General features: G+C 36.0%; 1 protein-coding gene and 1 long non-coding RNA gene across 7 annotated transcripts in view; one reads left to right on the forward strand and one right to left on the reverse strand.

Annotated features, from left to right (window-relative positions):
- The window catches only part of kcnn2 (potassium calcium-activated channel subfamily N member 2), an 86646-nt gene that overhangs the window by 52035 nt on the left and 14200 nt on the right, over positions 1 to 20411 (forward strand). Inside the window, exon 7 of one of the 6 annotated variants that reach the window (XM_087270413.1) lies at positions 12115 to 12265. The exons of the other annotated variants lie outside the window; for them this stretch is intronic. Within the exon in view, the coding sequence (XP_087126539.1) occupies positions 12115 to 12220 (106 nt within the window). The 3' untranslated portion in view covers positions 12221 to 12265. The remainder of the gene's footprint in view (positions 1 to 12114; positions 12266 to 20411) is intronic. 6 annotated transcript variants of the gene reach the window in all.
- On the reverse strand, positions 17059 to 18549 carry LOC147842029 (uncharacterized). Its single transcript, XR_015500992.1, has 2 exons — positions 17721 to 18549; positions 17059 to 17528 (listed from the first exon to the last, which is right to left on the reverse strand). It is a non-coding gene; the product is annotated as an uncharacterized LOC147842029 (long non-coding RNA).

Consider the following 20411-nt stretch of genomic DNA (forward strand, 5'->3'; position numbering starts at 1 on the left):
TTGATGCGAGTAGGAACTGCTGAAAGAATGTTGTTTTAATGGAATTTGATAGCACACGCCTTATGGGAGAAAAAAAACTCTGCATTTTACGATGTGTGTGTCTGTGGTCCTTCACTGACTCTGTAGGTGCAGAGAATAGTGTCAAACAGCTGTGTGTGTATGGAATATCCTGTTGCAAAATGCGCCAAAAATCCCTCACAATGTTAATAGTTTGATTAAGGTGTTTACATGTCTGTACTGCAATTAATGTGACTAAAACCAGCATTCTCCACATGTCTTAATCTGATTTCTGTTTAGTTCGATTACGACCTTAGTCTGATTAATCAAAAATCCCTGTTTACATGGTAGACCAGGGGTGCGTTTCCCAAAACCATCGTTAGCCATCTAAGGTCGCAAGTTCCGTTGTTACAAATATAGTTTGTTGATTTGCTGTTTCCCAAATCCTTCGCTCCAACGAACATTCGTAAACTGCGTTTCACGTTTCAGCTAACGTGGTTCAAGCGATGGATCTGCGACAGAGAAACTACGGGTTTTGGGAAACACTCGTCACTACATAGTTCTTTTCCCAAACGATGCACTGTACTATGATAGTTCAGCTGCGAGTTACATCGTTGTTTGGGTAACGCACCCCAGGGCTATTCAATTGGCGGCCCATGTGGCAATTTGTCCCGGTCCTCAAAATAGTGTGACCAAGACATCAAAAATAAATTTACTTAATTCTAAAAATGGCTGCTGTAGTTATGAAGTGACATACCTCTGTTCAATACAGCACGAGATGCAGTTGAAGGCTGTGCAGAGCGTGAGTCACCTGACATTAATGCGAGTAGTGCGAGCAGCCAAAAACAATTGGATATTTAAGCTTAAAGGATTCTCAACGCCGCATTTCTGTTGCACGGAACGAAACTGCTGCAACTAAACAAAGTTATGCCACCTGTGCGCTAGTTTAAAGTTCCGAGCTCATACACCAAGGCTAATACGCACGCACACTGGATTAACTATAGCAGCGGGCCATTCACATATTGCATCTTTTTACGCACAAGTTCGTATTTTCCAGTGTAAGAATATATGCCAATATGTGTGCGCAAGCGGAGCAAAGCCCTCGTGTCTTCAAGACACACAGAGTAGAAAACATTTCATGATGTAGCGGTGAGAGTTGTGCGTGGCTTTCAGTGCAATGTAAATTAAATATATGTTAGATGAATTATTACAAATTATTAAATTAATTATGAATGTAGGAACACAAATAATAACAACAGTTCATTTAAATACTTACCTAATATAAAGCTTAAATTTACATTAGACGTGATCACGTATATAAACGTACAACCAAAATCTATAATTGTTGCATCCATTATTGTTATGCAGTTCAAAACATAACAAATGAATGTGTCTGAATGTAGAAGAAGCCTACTTAAGCAATGCACTGCTTTTGCTGTGCTCTGAAATACAACATTTGCTTATGTTTGTAAAATATAGCCTATTGTACAACACACTGATATTATTTAGAGTCAAAATACAATATATTCACATTTTAATGTAGAAAAAAAACTATACGTGTGTCTTAAAGAGCAAAAATACACCATATGGGCTCTTATTGTGTTCGTGTCATCACTCATATTTTAAGTCTTATCTCTCCAGCCCCTCTTTTGGGGTGCTTTTCATAACCTGGCCTCCGTGACAAGCTAATTGAATAGCCCTGTGGTAGACTCTTAATCAGAGTATTGTCTTAATCGTATTAAAATCAGATTATCGGTATCCATCTAAACATACTCATTATGAACATAAGCTGATCAGTTATCAACCACTGCTTTTAATATGCATGCAGAAAAGCTGCAGCAAGTGTAACAAATGTCTTAATTGTCGAAAATGTTTCCAAAAGCATATCATAATTGAAAAAAGCTCCTGTGAAAAGGTTGAAATGATCATAAGACACTGTTCAACGAGACCTGAGGAAATCCTGTAATTGAATTGAGTCGAATTCAAGTAGTGTGTATATCTCAAAGCAACAGTATCAAAGCAGCGAAATGACTTTGAAGTCCAGAGCTAGCGTTGTAATTGTGGGCCGTGTAAGCTAATATTGAATAAGGAGCATCTCTAAAGCAACTGGAAACCATGACGGATGTGGAGAGCACATCCTATCGTCCTTTACTCCTGTTTCACTATTCATGAAGGTGTCAAGGGACGAGTTTCACCGCCTTTCATTTTAGGCTTCTGTCAGACTCTCTCTTCCTTTCTCTCTTTTCTCTACTCATTTAAACTTTATTCATCACGCTGTCCCACTTTTCATCCGCTCTGACGTGAACGTCGTGTCCAGTTTAATGCTAGCTGTAAAGTAAACATTCAATCATTTTTTCAGCGATAAGATTTATTTGCCTGTATGGTGGAAACGTTGCACGCATTTAGATGAGAGTATTGAGTTGCGCCTGTTTGTTTAGTCTTGCACTGGTCTTCTATAATTAGCTGAATCAACCATGCTCAAACACCAGACAAATACTCATTATTGAAAGATGTTCTTTCGGCATAATTAGCTAAACTGCAAAAGGGTAAACATTGATATACATTTGCACAAACAATGTGGAAAACATATCTGATGTTTAGTTTCTCGTTCCGTTCGTTTGTTCTGAATTTATCACTCATGAGTGGGTTTTGCTTAGAAAATCCATTTATGAGCCACTTTAATGTTGTGCCAACCGTGCAGAAGACCCTAGCATATAAAAAACACACGTTCTCATCTGTGTAAGGCTATCCATATTCTCTCTATGAATTTAGATCTCAGTGGGTGTTTATAAGCGGAGAATGTGCAATGTTGTGACATCTTGGTGACAACATGTTGCCTGTTCCAATATGGCAGACACACTTATATGTATGAGTAGATGAAAGTGTTATCTCCGTTACGCATTTATGGCCATATCCTACCTTACACTTCTACAGCAAATGTTGAGAACACCTCACCAACCCCCCAGAATTCAATAGCAATCACCTACTGTGTCCTAGCAACCACCTAAGAACATCTAGCAACCCGAAAAAATGCCTTAGCAACAAGTCAGGGATGTAGACATGTAGCTTTCTGAATGTTTAAGTCTTATAACACTTTAATATACTATGCGGGTGTTTGGTATGGCCAAAGTCCCTTAAATGCTTGGACATTCTGTCTGAATGTGGAAACATCAAATTCTTCAAAACTGTTTGCCAAACTTATGATTACATTACATATTTGGAACCACCAATGAGCTTAAAACAACAACTGTCTCATAAGTTTAGTTTCCAAATGTCCAAATCAAACAAACTCGAGCAAATGTGCAATTGCACCCGAAAGGAGCAAGATCACGACACCAACCATGTTTCTGGCCATTCTACATATTATCATCCTCTGGATAATGATCGTCTGATCGTGCTGGTGCTCTGAAGTAATCCACAACTTAGTCTTGATGGCGAATCTCCTACAGAAATGGGAGCGACTCTGTTTACAAGTTTGTGGGCATTTGTTTAGTTGCTGTCATGTGATGTGTGTTTGACAAGACACATTTCAAAACCAAAAAAAACTTTGTTTTCAAGTACACTTAGTTAATTTAAAAGCACAGATTCCAAGCTTTATTTTGATCTATGTCATATGTCTGTGAACCAAGAATTCGCTGAAATTAATGCGCGTTTGTTGACCAACAAACACGTCTAGTCTGAGTTTCTCCCTCAGAGAAACGTCAGTCTATAGCAATCAATGATTGGCTCCTGTACTAGTAGGCGGGGATTTATTCGCCATATTGACCGTTACATTTTTTTCCATTCTAAACAATACGAGGGACATGTCTTGTGTATTTTTTAGTCTATAGTCTATGGCAGGGGTGTCAAACTCAATCCCTGGAGGGCCGAAGCCCTGCACAGTTTAGTTCCAACCCTGCTCCAACACACTTACCTGTAGGTTTCAAACAAGCCTGAAGGACCCAATTAGTTTGATCAGGTGTGTTTAATTAGGGTTGGAACTAAACTGTGCAGAGCTACGGCCCTTTTGGAACGGAGTTTGACACCTGTGGTCTATGGTATGGCATGCATTCCTAGCCTAATTAGTGTACAATTGCTCTACTGTACTTCCTATTGTGCTGGATTATATCCTGCTCAGAAACAGAATTTAAAAGTGTTCCCCTAGATGGTGTTCCTAGAACTAAAATCGTTTCTGGGCCCTGCCGTGCAAATACACCAAAAAGCTAAAACTTCCGCCAATAGTTCTTGGAACTGTTAAAAAGTTCCTCTGGTGCAGAATCCCCTAATCAAAAAGAAAAAAGAACAGGTAGACCGTAGCAATCATTAGAAACCACAAAGTATACCCTAAAGGCCTATTCACACCAAGCACAAAACTGCAAATATAACAATAAAAAACTTTATCTAATTATTTTTAGGCTATGCTTTTTATTCAGCATTGCTCCCTTGTAACAAGCAGATGTCTTAGTGTGCTACTAGCACATCTGAATAACTAAAAAAATATTTAGCAATCAAAGTCACTAGATGTAATGTAATGTAAAGTAGTGAAGTAAAATCAACTATTTTGAACTTCCATGTATGTTTATCATTCTTTGCCATGGTATAATCAATTGTTTTCTAGGTACTATTAAATTTAAATAATTTTTAAAAAGGGCGCTTAACATCAAGCAGTGCTATTTTACACTGTCGCCTGTAGATTTAAATATAGTGAGCCCTTAATATTTCAATGGTGTCCGACTGGCTGTCATTGATTTATCCTTTTCACAAGCCTGTTATGACACATTTTATGGTCATCACAATCTTAAATCCTTACAAGATTTTAATATTATAATTTTTTTTAATCGTATTACCATTTATTTGCATTTATGAATGTATTATATCATCTTTGCGTCAAATTACAAAAAACGAATTATTGCTTATTTAAGGTGTTTCTAATGCAGCGTCTATGGGACTGAGAGTAAATTTGACGTTATTCTCTCCTCTGACTGCCGTCATTAGTCTCATACAATTTCTTTCCTTTTTCTGAAAGTCTTGGTAACACCATCGTGAAGTTTTTCTTTTATTATTTCAACAAATGGGATTGTAAAAAAATTATTTGTTGTTCTCTCCCATTCACTGCGCTCTAAGTTTTCCCAGCTTTGACGTTTTCCGCTACTAAAAAACACAGAAATGTGAAAAGGGTCTATTAAGCTGGAAAAAAAATTATTCTGAAAGAGATCCCAATGGTATTGTTGCTGTTGTTTTACATTTAGAATGATTTTTAAAACTCCATCTTTATCGTTATCTTTGTAGTTATTGCACTTGGTGTGAATGGGCCTTAATACACCAAACAAGACCATCTTGCACCAACAAAGAATGTATGAGAAACCCTTCGAATGCTGTAACAACCTACCACCAACCAAAGCAGCCACACAAAACAACCTAGAAGCCACTAAAAAAAAACACTTACCAATCCTTACCAATGAGCCAGAATCTATCCAAAACTGCAAGGTATGCTGTATGCTCTAAAAACCACATAACCACCCACATAAAACGTCCTAACAACATACAGAACCCCCGTCTGACACACAGAATCAGCAAAGAAGCACCAGTAACTCTACAGATAGAAGCAGTGTATTCACAGTTAGTCTGCTGCTACAACATGGAATCAGATGCCGTCGGGCTGCGGTTTTGTTTGATACATCACAAATAATAACGCTGAGGGTAACATCGCACAATGTTCCGGCTCTTTATATAGGCGCATAGCTGAAAGAAAACAGTCTGAGATTGCTTGGAGCATTGATGTTGGGAATACAGGCGAGCGGCTAATGTTCAGTCAGGGCACATAAACCACAGGCTAGCGCTCTCACATGACACCACAGATTAATGGTCAAATCGCTCTCGGCTCTGTGTAAAGCCATTAGTGTGTGCTCATGTGTGTTTATGGTTGTATATGTGTTCGCATGCCTTCATTTAGACTATATGCGAGAATCAATACGGCCGGTCAGGTGCGTGATTGTGTATGTGTGTGTGCTCCTCCATCTTAAAAATCCGTTGTGGTTTTCTTTCATCTACTTTAATTCACTTTTCCAGTTTTCTGTTCGATGTCCTTTATGTTTTAAAAGTGCCTGGCTTTGCTCCAAACCCATAAAGAGAGGAAACTGCCGTCGCAGGCCAAATCTGAAACTTCCCAGTTGGCTCCGTCTTCACTAATGGCTCCGGCGTGTGTCCTTTAACACAGGATTCATGGTGTTTTGCATAATGAGGACGACTAGGATCGATTTCCACCGATCGAGGCTGTTCTTATCATGCATTAGTTCTAGGATAGCTGGGCTGAAATTATCTTTAGGCCATCTTCAGGCCAAGGTACGTTTTAGATGTCCCACACATGCCGAGAGCACAGAAAATAAGGAACACAACTTGTTTTTGGAGGTCTTTTTGTCCTTTGGTGGCACAGGTGCCGGACTGCGATAAGGAAACGCACTGTTGACAGGGTGATGATGATGGCACTTCCTGATGAAGGTTGCGAATGTTTGCTCTCGGGACGGGGTAGAGAACGTCTTGTGCACATGAGGAGAGGGGTGGGTGGAGGTGTGGGTGGTGCCAGCTGTAACTCAAGCCTGTGTGCGGCATCCCATGCACCACCTGCTGTGCCACAAACCCCCCTGCTTTAATCATCAGAGGGGTCTGTAGGATCAGCACACTTGGGCCAGAGTGTCGTTAGCTAAACGAGCAGCACAAGACTGTCACACGGCGCATCTGGCGCGTTAATGAAGGTCAGAAGGAGACACAATCTGATGCATTCCAGTGATAAGTTGTTGTTTTTATGTGAATAGTACTCATTGTCTTTATGGTTACAATGAAGTTTAAGAGTCTAAAAAGTGCAAACATTTGTAGTGCATTGTGTTATCTTCCACCTCAACCAATGACATGTGTTTGGGGTGGAGTTGCATCATTTCAGTAGCAATCAATGGGAGCATGAATATTGATTGAGGGAGAAAGATTTACACATGCTGATTTCACAAGGGGTTCAAGTTGATCACTGCATTAAAGAGATAGTTCACCCAAAGATTAACTGTAAATCACAAGCTCAAGTGCTTCCAAACCTTTACGAGTTTCTTATTTCTGCTGTACACAAACGTAGATATTTTGAAGAAAGCTTAAAACCTGTTACCATCAACTTCCAATACTATGGCAGTCAATGATTACAGGTTTTCAGCTTTCTTTGACATAACATTTGTGTTCAAAAGAAGAAAGAAAACCAAACAGGTTTGGAACAAGTAAAGAGTGAGTAAATGATGGCAGAATTTTCCGTTTTGGGTGAACTCTAATTTCTCTAATATGCTCATAGTGACTATGTTTCTTGTACTTTGCTCAGGGGTACATGGAGAGATGGGAATAATTGAGCACTGGTATGCTGTTAGAAAACATCCAGACACTATCCAACTCGCTGAGAACTAAATTTAGCTACTTTGCTTTTTATAAATAACAGATTTAACAATAAAAAAAAGGACAGCAATAAAAAAAAATTCCATTCAACTAACTGATCATTGATCAGGTAACAGTTATCAGTGATGTTAATATGTTTGCATATGTATGCTCAGCATATATGAGTAGACCCCTCACAAATCTCTCTTTTAAATTCATATTTTTAATAGAAAAAAATACATTTGTGCATATACATTAGATTAGTTAGTACTGAAGCCAAATCTGGAGCTTATCTAACAAAATAACTTACGATAACAGTCCAAACACTAGTACACCCAAATTTAAATTTTTAATAAAAAAAAATTTCAATATAAAATGTAAAAAAGAGGAAAAATTAAAAAGAAAAAAATGAAAAATTGAGATGAATTTTTGTAGGTTTTAGTTTTTGGAATATTTAGCTTGAATTTAATCGTATTATATTTCTCTTTTTAAAATATTGTGTGTGTGTGAATGTTTGTGTGGATGTTTCCCAGAGATGGGTTGCGGCTGGAAGGGCATCCGCTGCGTAAAAACTTGCTGGATAAGTTGAAGGTTCATTCCGCATTCCGCTACCTCGGATTAATAAAGGGACTAAGCTGACAAGAAAATGAATGAATGAATAAATATGTTTAATAAATCCAAGTGCACCAAAATACATTGCCTATATTCACTGAGAAATGAATAAAATATTAATTTTCATAATAGGGTGTACTCAATTATTCTGAGCACAAGTACAGTATAAAACTTTAGAGGTCTATATGTTCATATGCTGTGTCGTTTGCATACTCAAGATTGTTATTTTAAATGAAGTGCGCTCGTAATAGAAGCGACATGGTTGCGGCTCTCTGTACTCCAATTGTTCAAGGTGCATCTGTGCGTTTGAATTTGATTTTGATTCACAACTCTTATAAAAACGTATGGTCTTTGTAGTATGAATGTAAATGGAATTTGGATGTAATACATTCATCATTTTGTTTTCATCAAGTTGAAAATGAAATTTTGTCATTTAAACATACACAAGGGTCAGCATAAAGTGCGTTTGACTTGAATTTCATCATTGAAGAGAATGTGTGTACTACGCAGGCACCAACAGATTTTGGTAACTGCATGTATGTGCAGACCGCAAATGTACATTAACATTTTATGCAGAACTTAGTTTATCCTTTACATGGCAACCGTTCATCAATTCACAAATTAGTCAAAGATAAACTGCACAAATAGAACAGACTGGCACTGTGTTCCATTTGGAAAGGCTCATCCCTATGCCCTAATCCAGAAGCCCTTAACCTGGTTCCTGAAGAACTCACTACCTGCAAAGTTCAGCTCCAACCCTGATCAAACACACCTGAACCAACCAATTACTCTCTGAAGGAGCAATCAATAATTATAGACAGGTGTGTTTGATCGGGGTTGGAGCTGCACTCCGGAAGGAAAGCAGGAAGGTAGATCTCCAGGAACAGGGTTGAAGAACTCTACCATACACCCTTACTCAATCCTATTCAACTCATCTTTATTTGTATAGCGCTTTTACAATGTAGATTGTGTCAAAGCAGCTTAACAAAGAAGTTCTAGTAAATTGAAACTCTGTCAGTCCAGTTTTCAGAGTTTAAGTTCAGTTTAGTTCAGTGTGGATGAATTTTCACTGCTGAAAGTCCACACACTGAAGAGCAAATCCATCAATGCGCAGCTCCACAAGCCCCAAACCATTGGCGACAGTGCTGAAGAACAAACTTCACCAATTGACAAAAGTGAAGGAAAAAACATTGGTCAGAAACCAGGCTCAGTTGGGCACGACCATTTCTCTGGCAAAAGAGTGTGCAGAGCTGCAGTTCAGGGATCTCCCTTAGAAGAGTTTAGAAGGGACCTCTTTGAAGGGATCAGGGCATAGGGATTAATAAAATGTGGTGTGTGTGACACCAAACAACTTCCTTGCTTAAAGGATCATGGGGGCCCAAAGTGTCCATCGGGTCGACCCTTTGAAATCCTTCATTCCTAAGGGCCCTTCAAAGATTTGAGTATGTTTGATTGGACCAACACTTCAGTATGAGGGCAATGATTGTTTTCACTTCAAAAAAGTGCCCTTTGGAGAGCAATAGATCTCGTTTGAAACATGTGCAAGTTACAGCGACAATGGATGCCTATGCGGATAAGAGATGTTGTGTAGAGGTTAGATTATTAGACAATTGTACAATTATCACAAGAAAGAATACAAAGATATTTATGTGAAATTAAATTGACTGTGCTGTTAGATTGGCGTACATGTAAGTTGGCAGTAACTTGTCAACCTATGAGGGTTCGCAAATGACGGCTAGAGATGTACTGATTTGTAAATTTTGGCAGATACGGATACATTGGCCAATAAATGTTGATTTATCCTACTAATGATAACTTGAGGTCTAGAAACAATTATTGTATTTTAGTAGTTATGCCATGCTGACGAAGGTAGCTATTGTATGAGGAAGTTATGATTTGGTAAGGTTTGTGATACAAATTGCAGAGCAGAAGGAAATTGTCATTTTTGTTTTTAATCTTGCATCCAAGATTGGAGCTACAGTAATGATGCAAACAAAAAGCAAATAGCATGAACGATTGTGGATGTTGTGTGGAAGGACTTTAGTTCACCTGATGACTGTGTGTGTCGATGGAGGCTGCAGGGAGAACTGAACAGAATAATCATGCCACATTTTAACTGTTGTGATAATTCATTTGTCTATTTTATGTTTCCTTTTTTTCCTGTTTGTGTCAACACAATGCAATAGAGCTCGAAAGTAAGTCTTCGCCTCACCTTTAGATACAGATCTGTTGTGTGCATGCAAATGAGAGCTTGTATTTCTAATGACCTGAGCAGAAACAAATGTACAAACCCTCATTTGATAAGTGAAATTCATTCATTTAAGAAAGACTAACATTTTTAAAAGTGTAACAAACATTTATTTGTCTCATACACATTTCTTTAATTTTTTTTTTACCTCAACAAGAGTGGTAGAGATAATCCTGCACATTAAATAAACTTTTTACCGCAGTAGCGCAACTGTTAATAAGCTGAATCTCATAAAACGTCTCTTGAACCCCAGAATCAATTGAAAGAAATCAGATTTTGTTTTAGGACCATATATTTTTTTAGAGTGATACTATTATCAAGACATTTAAGCACATTTTACCCAATTCTAATCACTATAATGCCAACAACACTAGACTCACTTCGATTAATAATAACAATAATAAATAAATAAATAAATTAATTAATTAATAAATAATTGTAAGAATACTTTTTATATTAATTTAATTTCTAACAATGTTACATGTTAAATATGATATTAATATAGTATTATTATTATTGTTATTAATATTATTGTTAAGCAAATATATACACACTGTAGAAAATGCTGGGTCCCACAAAATCGAGTGGTGTTTGTACAACCTGAAGGAATTAAGTCATTAGTTTTTACAAATTTAAGTTGATTGAACATAAAATTAAGTTGTCCACGCCCAACCAAAAAAGGATGGGCTACATGCACACGGCCTTTTTAATTTTCAGCCAGGTCTTTCCATTACACGTTTAAGATCTGACTCTTTAAAAATCAGCAATCTTCACTGCCTGTTAGATATACGATATAAAGTTGTTCTCAGATTGGACAAGAAGCACTGCATTAAATTCTGTTTCCCCCTGCCCTTTCTTTAAAATATGACAGCTTGATTTACCCCAGTGTTTTCAAAGAAATTTCTGTGCTAGCCTGTTACTACTGACAGTGTTAGTGGTTACAACGGTCTTTCAGCTTGTTTACGCTTGAACAACTAAATGAATGCATAAGTCTTTTTAACTGAATGCATAGTAATTACTTTACAACATCAATGCTGTAAAAACAACCTAATGAAATTGAAAATACTCACATTAAGCTTTAAAACTCCAGCTGTGCATAGAGCCCATTGTTTTGTTTGAGCTCCTTTTAAATAAGTAGTTTGAACAAATAGCAAACATCATTTTTTGAGTGCATATTAATTTCAATAAAACTATTAACTGTTGTTAAGTATATTATTGTCATTATTATATTTTAATTGTATAATTTCAATTGTATTTATGTATCGTGACAGTAGTTGTTGTACAACCTTGATTTTAATAAAAAAGTGCAACTTTTATTTTGAAATGAGTAAAAAGATATAAAGAGCCAAGTATGGTGATATAATGTGTATGAAAAAAATGTGCATAATGCAACATCTTAATGGTCTTAAATAAAAAAAAAGCTAAAGTATTATTATTATTATTTATTAAATATTCTAATACAATTTTTATTTATGTTTGGGGAAAAAAATTGACGGGACAGTTTTATGAAATTCAGTCAGTTAGCATTTCAGTCTTTTCTTACTCGCACCATCAAAACATCATCACTGACACAAACTGAAAAAAACAACAACAACAACCTACACGTGACTGTTTTACCTAATGAATTTCATTTATTAACAAACCGAGGGTGTTTTCTTTCCATTGTTGCATGAATGTGATTATTTGGGACATTTAATCAGACAGCCACTGATTAAAAACAATACTTTGCTTCCATGAGTCAAAAGATGACCAATCCTGAACTCTTTCATTTCCTCTAATCTCTTTCACGTGGCTGTAAACATCTTTGGGCTCATGGAATCCGAGCTGCTCCTGAAACAACATTTGTCTCCGCATTTCCCACCCTTCCCCTTCAGACACCCCACCACCACCTCTTCATTTCCCACTTGGATGACCGCTAATTCTGCACATTTTGGCCAAGGCGATGCTGGTCATGTGGATCACCGGCTGCTGAATGTCTAGTCTTAATGGACGTGTCTGCACAGATCAGCCTCCAAGAGCTTTAAGGTATAGTTCAGACAAAAATGAAGATCGGCGGTTACTTTAATAACGTTCAGCTCAGAGCTCAGAGATGTTTTTTCTTCAGTAGACATTCAAGAGGAATTTGTAGCTGAAACTGTGGTCCTTGGTTTTTCATAAAATGCAGGTCAATGCCTACCAGTACTTTGAGAGTAAATAAAATATACAGACAAAGCAAAATGAACACCCATGAATGCATTCACAACCATTTTGAAGATTCAAGGAAATAATTTTCAATGCGTTGCATTGGAGCTTGGTTTGAGTATCATTTGTGTTATGATGATGTCAGTAGCTATGTTTCCATCCAAAAATGCGAATAAACTTCATTCGCAAAACTCGATTATCGCATAAAAGTTGTGCGAATGAAGCACACACATTTTAAGCATCACATGATCTCTTTCAACAAAATCACATGACCTTTTTTAATTGCGCATGCTGGAGTTTGTGCGGTAAAAGTGTTTCCATCGCAGTTTATGCGCATCTTTTCTTATCGAATAAAAAGTTTATCCTACCCAGTTAGGCACATAAGTTATTTTATGCGCATTTTCAAAGTTTATGCGCATCATGGCGTTTCCATCAACTGTTTTTTTTAAGCGCATTTGCAAAATGCGCATAAAATAGGTGGATGGAAACATAGCTAGTGGCAAATTGGTTATTTTAATAGTACCCGTGCCTAAAGTGATACTTTAAAGTCTGCTTGAACAGAAAATTGCTGCATTTTACTTCAGTAAGATGATATGTTTCTAACTGAAACAGAATATTGAGTTGGAGGCGGGTTTTATTTTTGTGCTTCTCCTCTCATCTTTCACTTGCAGCAAACTAATGGTTTGAGGGGCGTGGCTTAGCATGTTTTGCCCAAGGCATCAAGCTGACATCAACAAAGGACTGCCATTTCAGAAGATGCGTCTCAAATGGCACTTATTCACTCTGTACTTATGCACCTACACACTCAACAACATACTATATAAATTGAGTGTCATCCTAAATGGAACACTAATGTTTTTTACTAAGCATTGACGGTTGCCAAATTAGTGAAATAAATGACCAAACTACCAAATTCCTGCCATGAGTATAACCACATTCAGGTTACTCTCGAGAAGTTTGCTTTCGCATTCTACTTATTCTTTTTACAGTTTTCAGTGTGAATGCACTACTTCATCACTTTAAGACTAACAATGTGTGCTAGTGAAATAACACTGGCCATTTCAATTGCAGACTTTAAAAATAGAACCTCAAACTTAAAAAAAAAAACCTTTAAATTGAACAATCAAAGTTTAAAATATAAGTAAATATAAAAATGTAAGTACATACAAACCACAACAAATATACATTTGTAAATTCACACAAAAAAAGCCTAAAGCTGTGGTCACACTGCACTTTTCCTCCCACAGACTTCCATTCAAACGCAAGTGAATGAAGCAGACCGGAAATGTAAGCTCATGCGACAAATTTTGCAGTTCGCCGTGTTTTGCAGTTCGCCTCTAACCTGCAAAATCGCTTCTAGTGACTGTGAGACCAAAATTAAGAACAAAACATGATCTCTCTAGACAGCAATGTAAAATATGGACCAATCCCTAATGGAAAATCCAGCTTAAACCAGCCTAGGCTGGTTGGCTGGTTGGCTGGTTTTAGCTGGTTAAACAGTCTGGTTTTAGAGGGGTTTTGGCCATTTGCAGGCTGGTTTTCAGCCATTTCCAGTCTGGTCTTAGCTGGTCAGGCTGGAAAATGACCAGCTAAATCCAACAAAAACCAGCTTGACCAGCCTGGTTTTAGCTGGTCAAGCTGGTTTTAGCTGGTCTTCTCCCAGCCTGACCAGCTAAAACCAGGCTGGAAATGGCTGGAAACCAGCCGAGAAATGGCCAAAACCCCACTAAAACCAGGCTGGTTGACCAGCTAAAACCAGCCAACCAGCCTAGGCTGGTTTAAGATGGATTTTTCAGTAGGAATCGCTCACTATTTCTTAACATTATGCGTGATCACTTGCTTTTTTAACCTCTAATTATCTTGTTAAATCCCACCTCTTTTAGCAGTGCAGTACAACAGAATTTCTTAAACTCTAGTATGACCGCCGCATGAGTCAACATAACTATAACTATAATAATTTGTCACAAAATATCATTTAAAGTATTATAAATATAGTATTATTTTTATTCTTGGTATATTACAAACCAGCATTTATTTCAGAAATTCTTTTGCAAAAAAATGACCATAATTTCAGTCAAAGCCAAAAATCAATACATCTTCGGACTTGAATATTACACAGAATAGTTTTGAGCCTAATATTGCAGTCCATCGTGCATTGACATGTCATGTATTTTCACAAAACCATTATGGTGGATGAGAATATCTTTGTACATGTTGAAAGTACAGTAGCTGACAGTAGTAATTACCTTCACACGTATTCAACTCTGTCTGACTATAGCTGGGTTTTCATCACCCCATGTTAATGCACATTTTTAAGTTTCACATGAGAAACGGGTGACGGAAATGCCAAATTTGAATAAATATCCCTTCATTTGCAAATGCGTTTTATTGCTAATAATTGTAGATGGAAACACATTTGATGAATAAATGAGCGAGCAATACACCAACATGATTAATCAGCTCTCTTTATTATGCTTGTCTTGTTTACAGTTGGTTACTAGGTTACCAATACTACAGTCAGCTGCTCTAAAAACTTAAAGGAAATACATCTTACTTACAAAAAGATTTTGAATTGAAGCCCAGCTTATGAAAGAACAAACCGTAGCCAGCTTTAGACATTTCATGGACAAATTAAGTATTGTAAAAACGATTCAAAGCACAAGGATGAGCTGCTCATACATTTTATTCATGATTACAAAAATCAGGCCATGAGCATACAGTAAGCAGATTTAACAATAATTACAAATGACATATGGGTGTTATATTACATACAAGTCACTGATCTAATATGTAGATGTTTGATTCATTATATAAATAAGAAGGCTTCCAATCACTTCTACTTCATGTGACTTTAAATTTCAATCAATAACTGAAAAATACAGACACATATATGGCTCTATTATCCACCCCTAGAAATGGATATTTATTTTGTTTCATCTCTATATGTTTTTTGACTCCCAAAGTGCCAGTAGCCTTTAACCATGATTCTCCAAGGACCACAGTTTCATCTTTAATTCTTTACTGAAAGGAAAAAGTGAGTAAATCAACAACGAATTTAAATTTTTGGGTGTACCGCTCCTTTAAACGCCCTCCAAGTATGCTTCAGTTGCACAGTGCTGCTATACACAATGGCGGTTTCAATCTGCAGCCCAGACCAGCGTGTGGCGAATCAGACCAACAGTGAGGGGGAAAAAAAAACACACACACACAGGGAGGAAGAAACAGAAAGAGCTCAATGTCTCGGTGTGGGACTGTGTGTGTGAACAGGAGCTTTCTGAAGGTCAGCAGGTGCCGGAGGGAGACTCTCCATGACTTTTATCCCAAAACACACTGCTCCCTTTACCTCAGCAGGAGCGAATGTTTACCACACGTGTCTCGGAGAACAGAACAAGCCTCATGAATGAAGCTTTCGGCTTCCACTTTTCTCTAAAGTAACCCGTGATGTGAAAAGCAGACGCTTGCCAAATGCATCGCGCTGCTGTAGCTTGAGCACAATGGGATGCAAATGAATGAGATTTAGTCATATATGCTTTGAAAAGCTTTTCATGTCACGGTTAAATGTAGCTCCGGTCTGTAAGTGCTGTCGGTCATCCAACTGTAAAATGAACTTAATGGAGCCATTCATTCTAGACATGTTTACTGTAAGGCAGTTTTTCAACAATAGGAAATAAGAAGCAATTATGTCCGTCCACATGAAGGGCCTGGTATTTGCTGGGGGGATGTCTTGGGCATATTTCACCACCACCCCAAAAAAATCCAAAGGAAAAAAATATATAAATTGTATTTTACATATAAAGCTGACTATTTTAGGACCATTGAGATTTTGACATTGATTTCAAGACAGTTAAGCACTTTTTTTAAGTAATTCTCATTATTATAATTGGCCAAAGGTAAGCATTTATTTATTGGTTATTCTGTTAAAATATTTTGTATTAATTTTCAAATATATCCATTCACAAACCCTATAACTAGGCCCACACAGAATCTGCACACTCAGAAATCTGCAAATTTAGCCCATCACTCAGTCTATGCATTTACTAGTGTAAATGTGTGTAAATTTATATTTATTTAGTTTTTAAATTAATTTAACTAATATTATTGTGTATTAATATTCTGTCTTTTAGTATATATATATATATATATATATATATATATATATATATATATATATATATATATATATATACACTGTTAGACCTTACCAGGTTTTTTTACAGTAGAACACTGGCAACACTGTTGCCAGCCACTCACTGTAAAAGTTTGGTTACAGTAAGTAACTGGCAATGGTGTTGCCAGTTAATTACTGTAACTGAACCATTACAGTGAGTGGCTGGCAACAGTGTTGCCAGTTATTTACTGTAACTGAACCATTACAGTGAGTGGCTGGCAACAGTGTTGCCAGTTATTTACTGTAACTGAACCGATAAAGTGAGTAGCTGGCAACAGTGTTGCCAGTTAATTACTGTAATAGAGCAGCAGTGGTAACTAACTGGAAACTGTACAGTTAATTAATGTATTGTAGGGTTCAAATCACAGCATTATACTGCATACAAATTAATAGTATGTCATATATAGTTATTGTAGTGTTACTAAAATTAATCAGTATTCTTAGCTGTTATTAAAAAATAGAAGGCATATTATTTTTTAGACAAATTTATTTTATTGTTTTCGCACCAAACATATAAATAACAGAAAAAGTATAACAAAATTAAGAAATCAGCAGATATAAATATTGTCTTGCATATTACAGGTCTGCACAGTAAGGCTGCGGTCACATTAACGTTTGAGCATGCAAAATTCTGTCATACTGCACTGCGAAGTGGAATTAAACAAAGCGAGTAGTGGAATTAAACAAAATAATTAGAGATTGAAAAAGCAAGCCAGAGAGGTCATGTTTTGATCTTTGATTGGTCTCAAGCAATCACATGATGTGATTTCGCATGTCAACATTCTCCAAGCTTGATCTTTCCAATGCTGCGAATTATGAAATTTGTCGCATGAGCTATCATTCCAGGTCTGCAGTACTCACATGGGTATGAATGGAAGTCTATAGGGAGAAAAGTGCAGTGTGAAAAGGACTTTAAGCTGTAACTCTAATTAAACACACCTGATCAAACTAATTAAGGCTTGTTAGAAATCTACAGGTAATGTTGAAGCAGGGTGGGTACTAAACTCTGCTGCGCTGCAGTTCTTCAGGAACTTGGAGTTTGACCCCCATGGTATATAGCAGGGGTGCTCAATCCTGTTCCTGGATATCTACCTTCCTGCAGATTTCAGTTGCTACCCATATCAAACACACCTGCCTGTAATTATCAAGTGGTGTTCAGGTCCTAATTAATTGGTTTAGGTGTGTTTGATATGGATAGCAACTGAAATCTGCAGGAAGGTAGATCAGCAAATGAACAGCAAAAAACACAACATAATTATTTTTTAAATGTTAAAGTTTTAAATAATTAAAAACTGTGTCAAATCTCAATAAAAAGTTTAAAATAATTATAAAAAATAAAAATAAAGTTGGCAACACCGAAAAACCAAAGGATCCAATCTTTTATTGTTAGAATTATCTCATGACAACAAACTTTTTTTATTGTTTCTAATATAAATTCATAGATGGAAACACAGCTCTGAAAAATACTTAGCAACAAACTCACAATCTGGGACCGGACAGTGGAGCTTTTGTGTGTGGATGGCTATGTGTATCATGTTTTTGTGATTCCCTGTGATGATGTGCACATGTTCCCTTACTGAGATGATGGAATTTAATTTTGGCTTGGTTGCCAGAAAGATACATGCAACTGTTCGCATCTGTACATATGGCAGTGTGCAATATAAAATAAATACATATTCTTAAACAAAAGTAATGTAAGAAGTTATATGAGGAGAGGCTAACTAGCTAACAATGTAGCTTTCAAGTACACAGTTCAAGATAACAACAATATAACTTAAAACACAGCCTTATTTTAGAAACCCTCAAAAACATTTGAACACATTTTACTTACTCATTGTAGATTCTTATTTAAAGCCTAATACATATCAGACTCTACATCTGAATTGATGGACAGAGAATAGAGCGCACTCAGCAGTAAACAAATCAAACACCTGGCTCCCTTAAAGGGCCAGCATTTTCTGAAAACTCTTTCTAACACCTTTGTGTTTAGAATAAGACAGACAGCCTGTGCTAGTGTGTGGTAATGCCTAAATCATTATTTTCTGCCTTTAAAATGCACGTCTCTATAAATAGCAACATAAACCGTCAGAGAAGATGGGACAGTAATGGTTGAACAGTAATTTGCTATTTATTGTCAGTTACTTTCTGTAATGAGTACATAAAGTAAATTACTGGAATTTATTCTTTGCACTACACAATTTCATACAAAGTCTACTCCTTTTACAGTAAAATAATATGTGTTAATAAATAATAAATGTTTCCTTTTATTACAGCAAAACACTTGCTATTTTACAGTTATTTACAGCACAATCTACAGAGTAAGATTGCAGTTATACTAATTAAACACACCTGATCAACCTAAATCTAAAGGTAGTGTGTTGAAGCAGGGCTGAAACTAAATTCTGCTGGGCTGCAGCCCTTCAGGAGTTCGACATCCCGTGTATCTAGCATATTTTCAAAGGAATTGCCTACATTTATCACAATCATGCACATATCATTGAATAAAAACAATAAAAATATAAAAACTTCATCCAAAGCAAATAAATAAATAAATAATCTGATCCTCATGTTGTTCCAAACCTGTAGTAATAATAATAATAAAAAAAACAAATTACCTGATTGATACATTTATTTAGGAAAGTCTTTATACTATACTGTTAATACCACTTTTACCTACTTCATTTGAAGTTTTCCAAACAAATTAATTGAGTCTCTGCAAAAATGTATGTACGTGCTGTTTAAGATATTTTTTAAATAACACATTTTTATTTAGCAAAATACTAATATTCAGCTTAAAGTGCAATTTAAAAGCTTAACTATAGGCTAAACTAGGCTAATTATATTAATTTTAGAAAAATAAACAAAGTTATAAAAATGATTGTGATAATTTGGTTGCTCTGTGTGAATATTTTTGCCTTTAAATGCATCTCGTCGATATCTTTACCTTTTAATTAGCTCTGTGACTTTGACATTGGTTGACTCCTGATACTCAATGTTAAAAACATAAAAGGAACCAAAGAAAACACAGAGATGGCTGCAGAGAAATTTAACTTATCATCAATGCATTGTCTCACTTTCTCCTCAATACTGACCATTCACATACCAAAACTGAACAGTATATATATATATATATATATATATATATATATATATATATATATATATATATATATATATATATATATATATATATATATATATATATATAGCAACATAAAGCATCAGAGTACATGGGGTAATAATGGTTGAGCAGTGATTTACCATTTATTATCACAGTAACTATCTGTAATCGGTACATAAAGTAAATTACTGTAATTTATTCTTTGCACTACAAAATTTCATACAAATCCTGCTCCTTTTACAGTAAAATACTGTTTCCTTTTATTACAGCAAAACACTGGCTATTTTACAGTTATTTCCTGCATAATCTACAGTAAGGGTTAACAGTGTATAATTAGAGACTTGTTTTGTTTACTAAATAAGTGGATCTAATTGGATTTGCATTGTAAATATTGAATAAAAGTTAAAAATGTATTTTTTTATTTCTTATATTAAGTTTTTTTTTGTTATGATACTCCTAAAATCATTCCTCATAAATCTGCAGATTTTTTACAAAATTCTCCACAGAAATACCAAAAAAATGTCCACAGATTCTGTCCAGCCCTACCCATAACTCTTACAAACAATAAAACAAAACATAGCTGTCAATACCTTAAGTCCAAATTACAAGTGTTAATAATAATAATAATAATAATAATAACAAACAAAACAAAGAAAAAATATACAGTTGAAGTCAGAATTATTAGCTTTTTGAATGATTTT

This window comes from Danio rerio, chromosome 10 (assembly GCF_052040795.2).
Source record: "Danio rerio strain M-AB ecotype USA chromosome 10, GRCz13ab, whole genome shotgun sequence".
In the NCBI taxonomy this organism is placed as follows: Eukaryota; Metazoa; Chordata; class Actinopteri; order Cypriniformes; family Danionidae; genus Danio; species Danio rerio.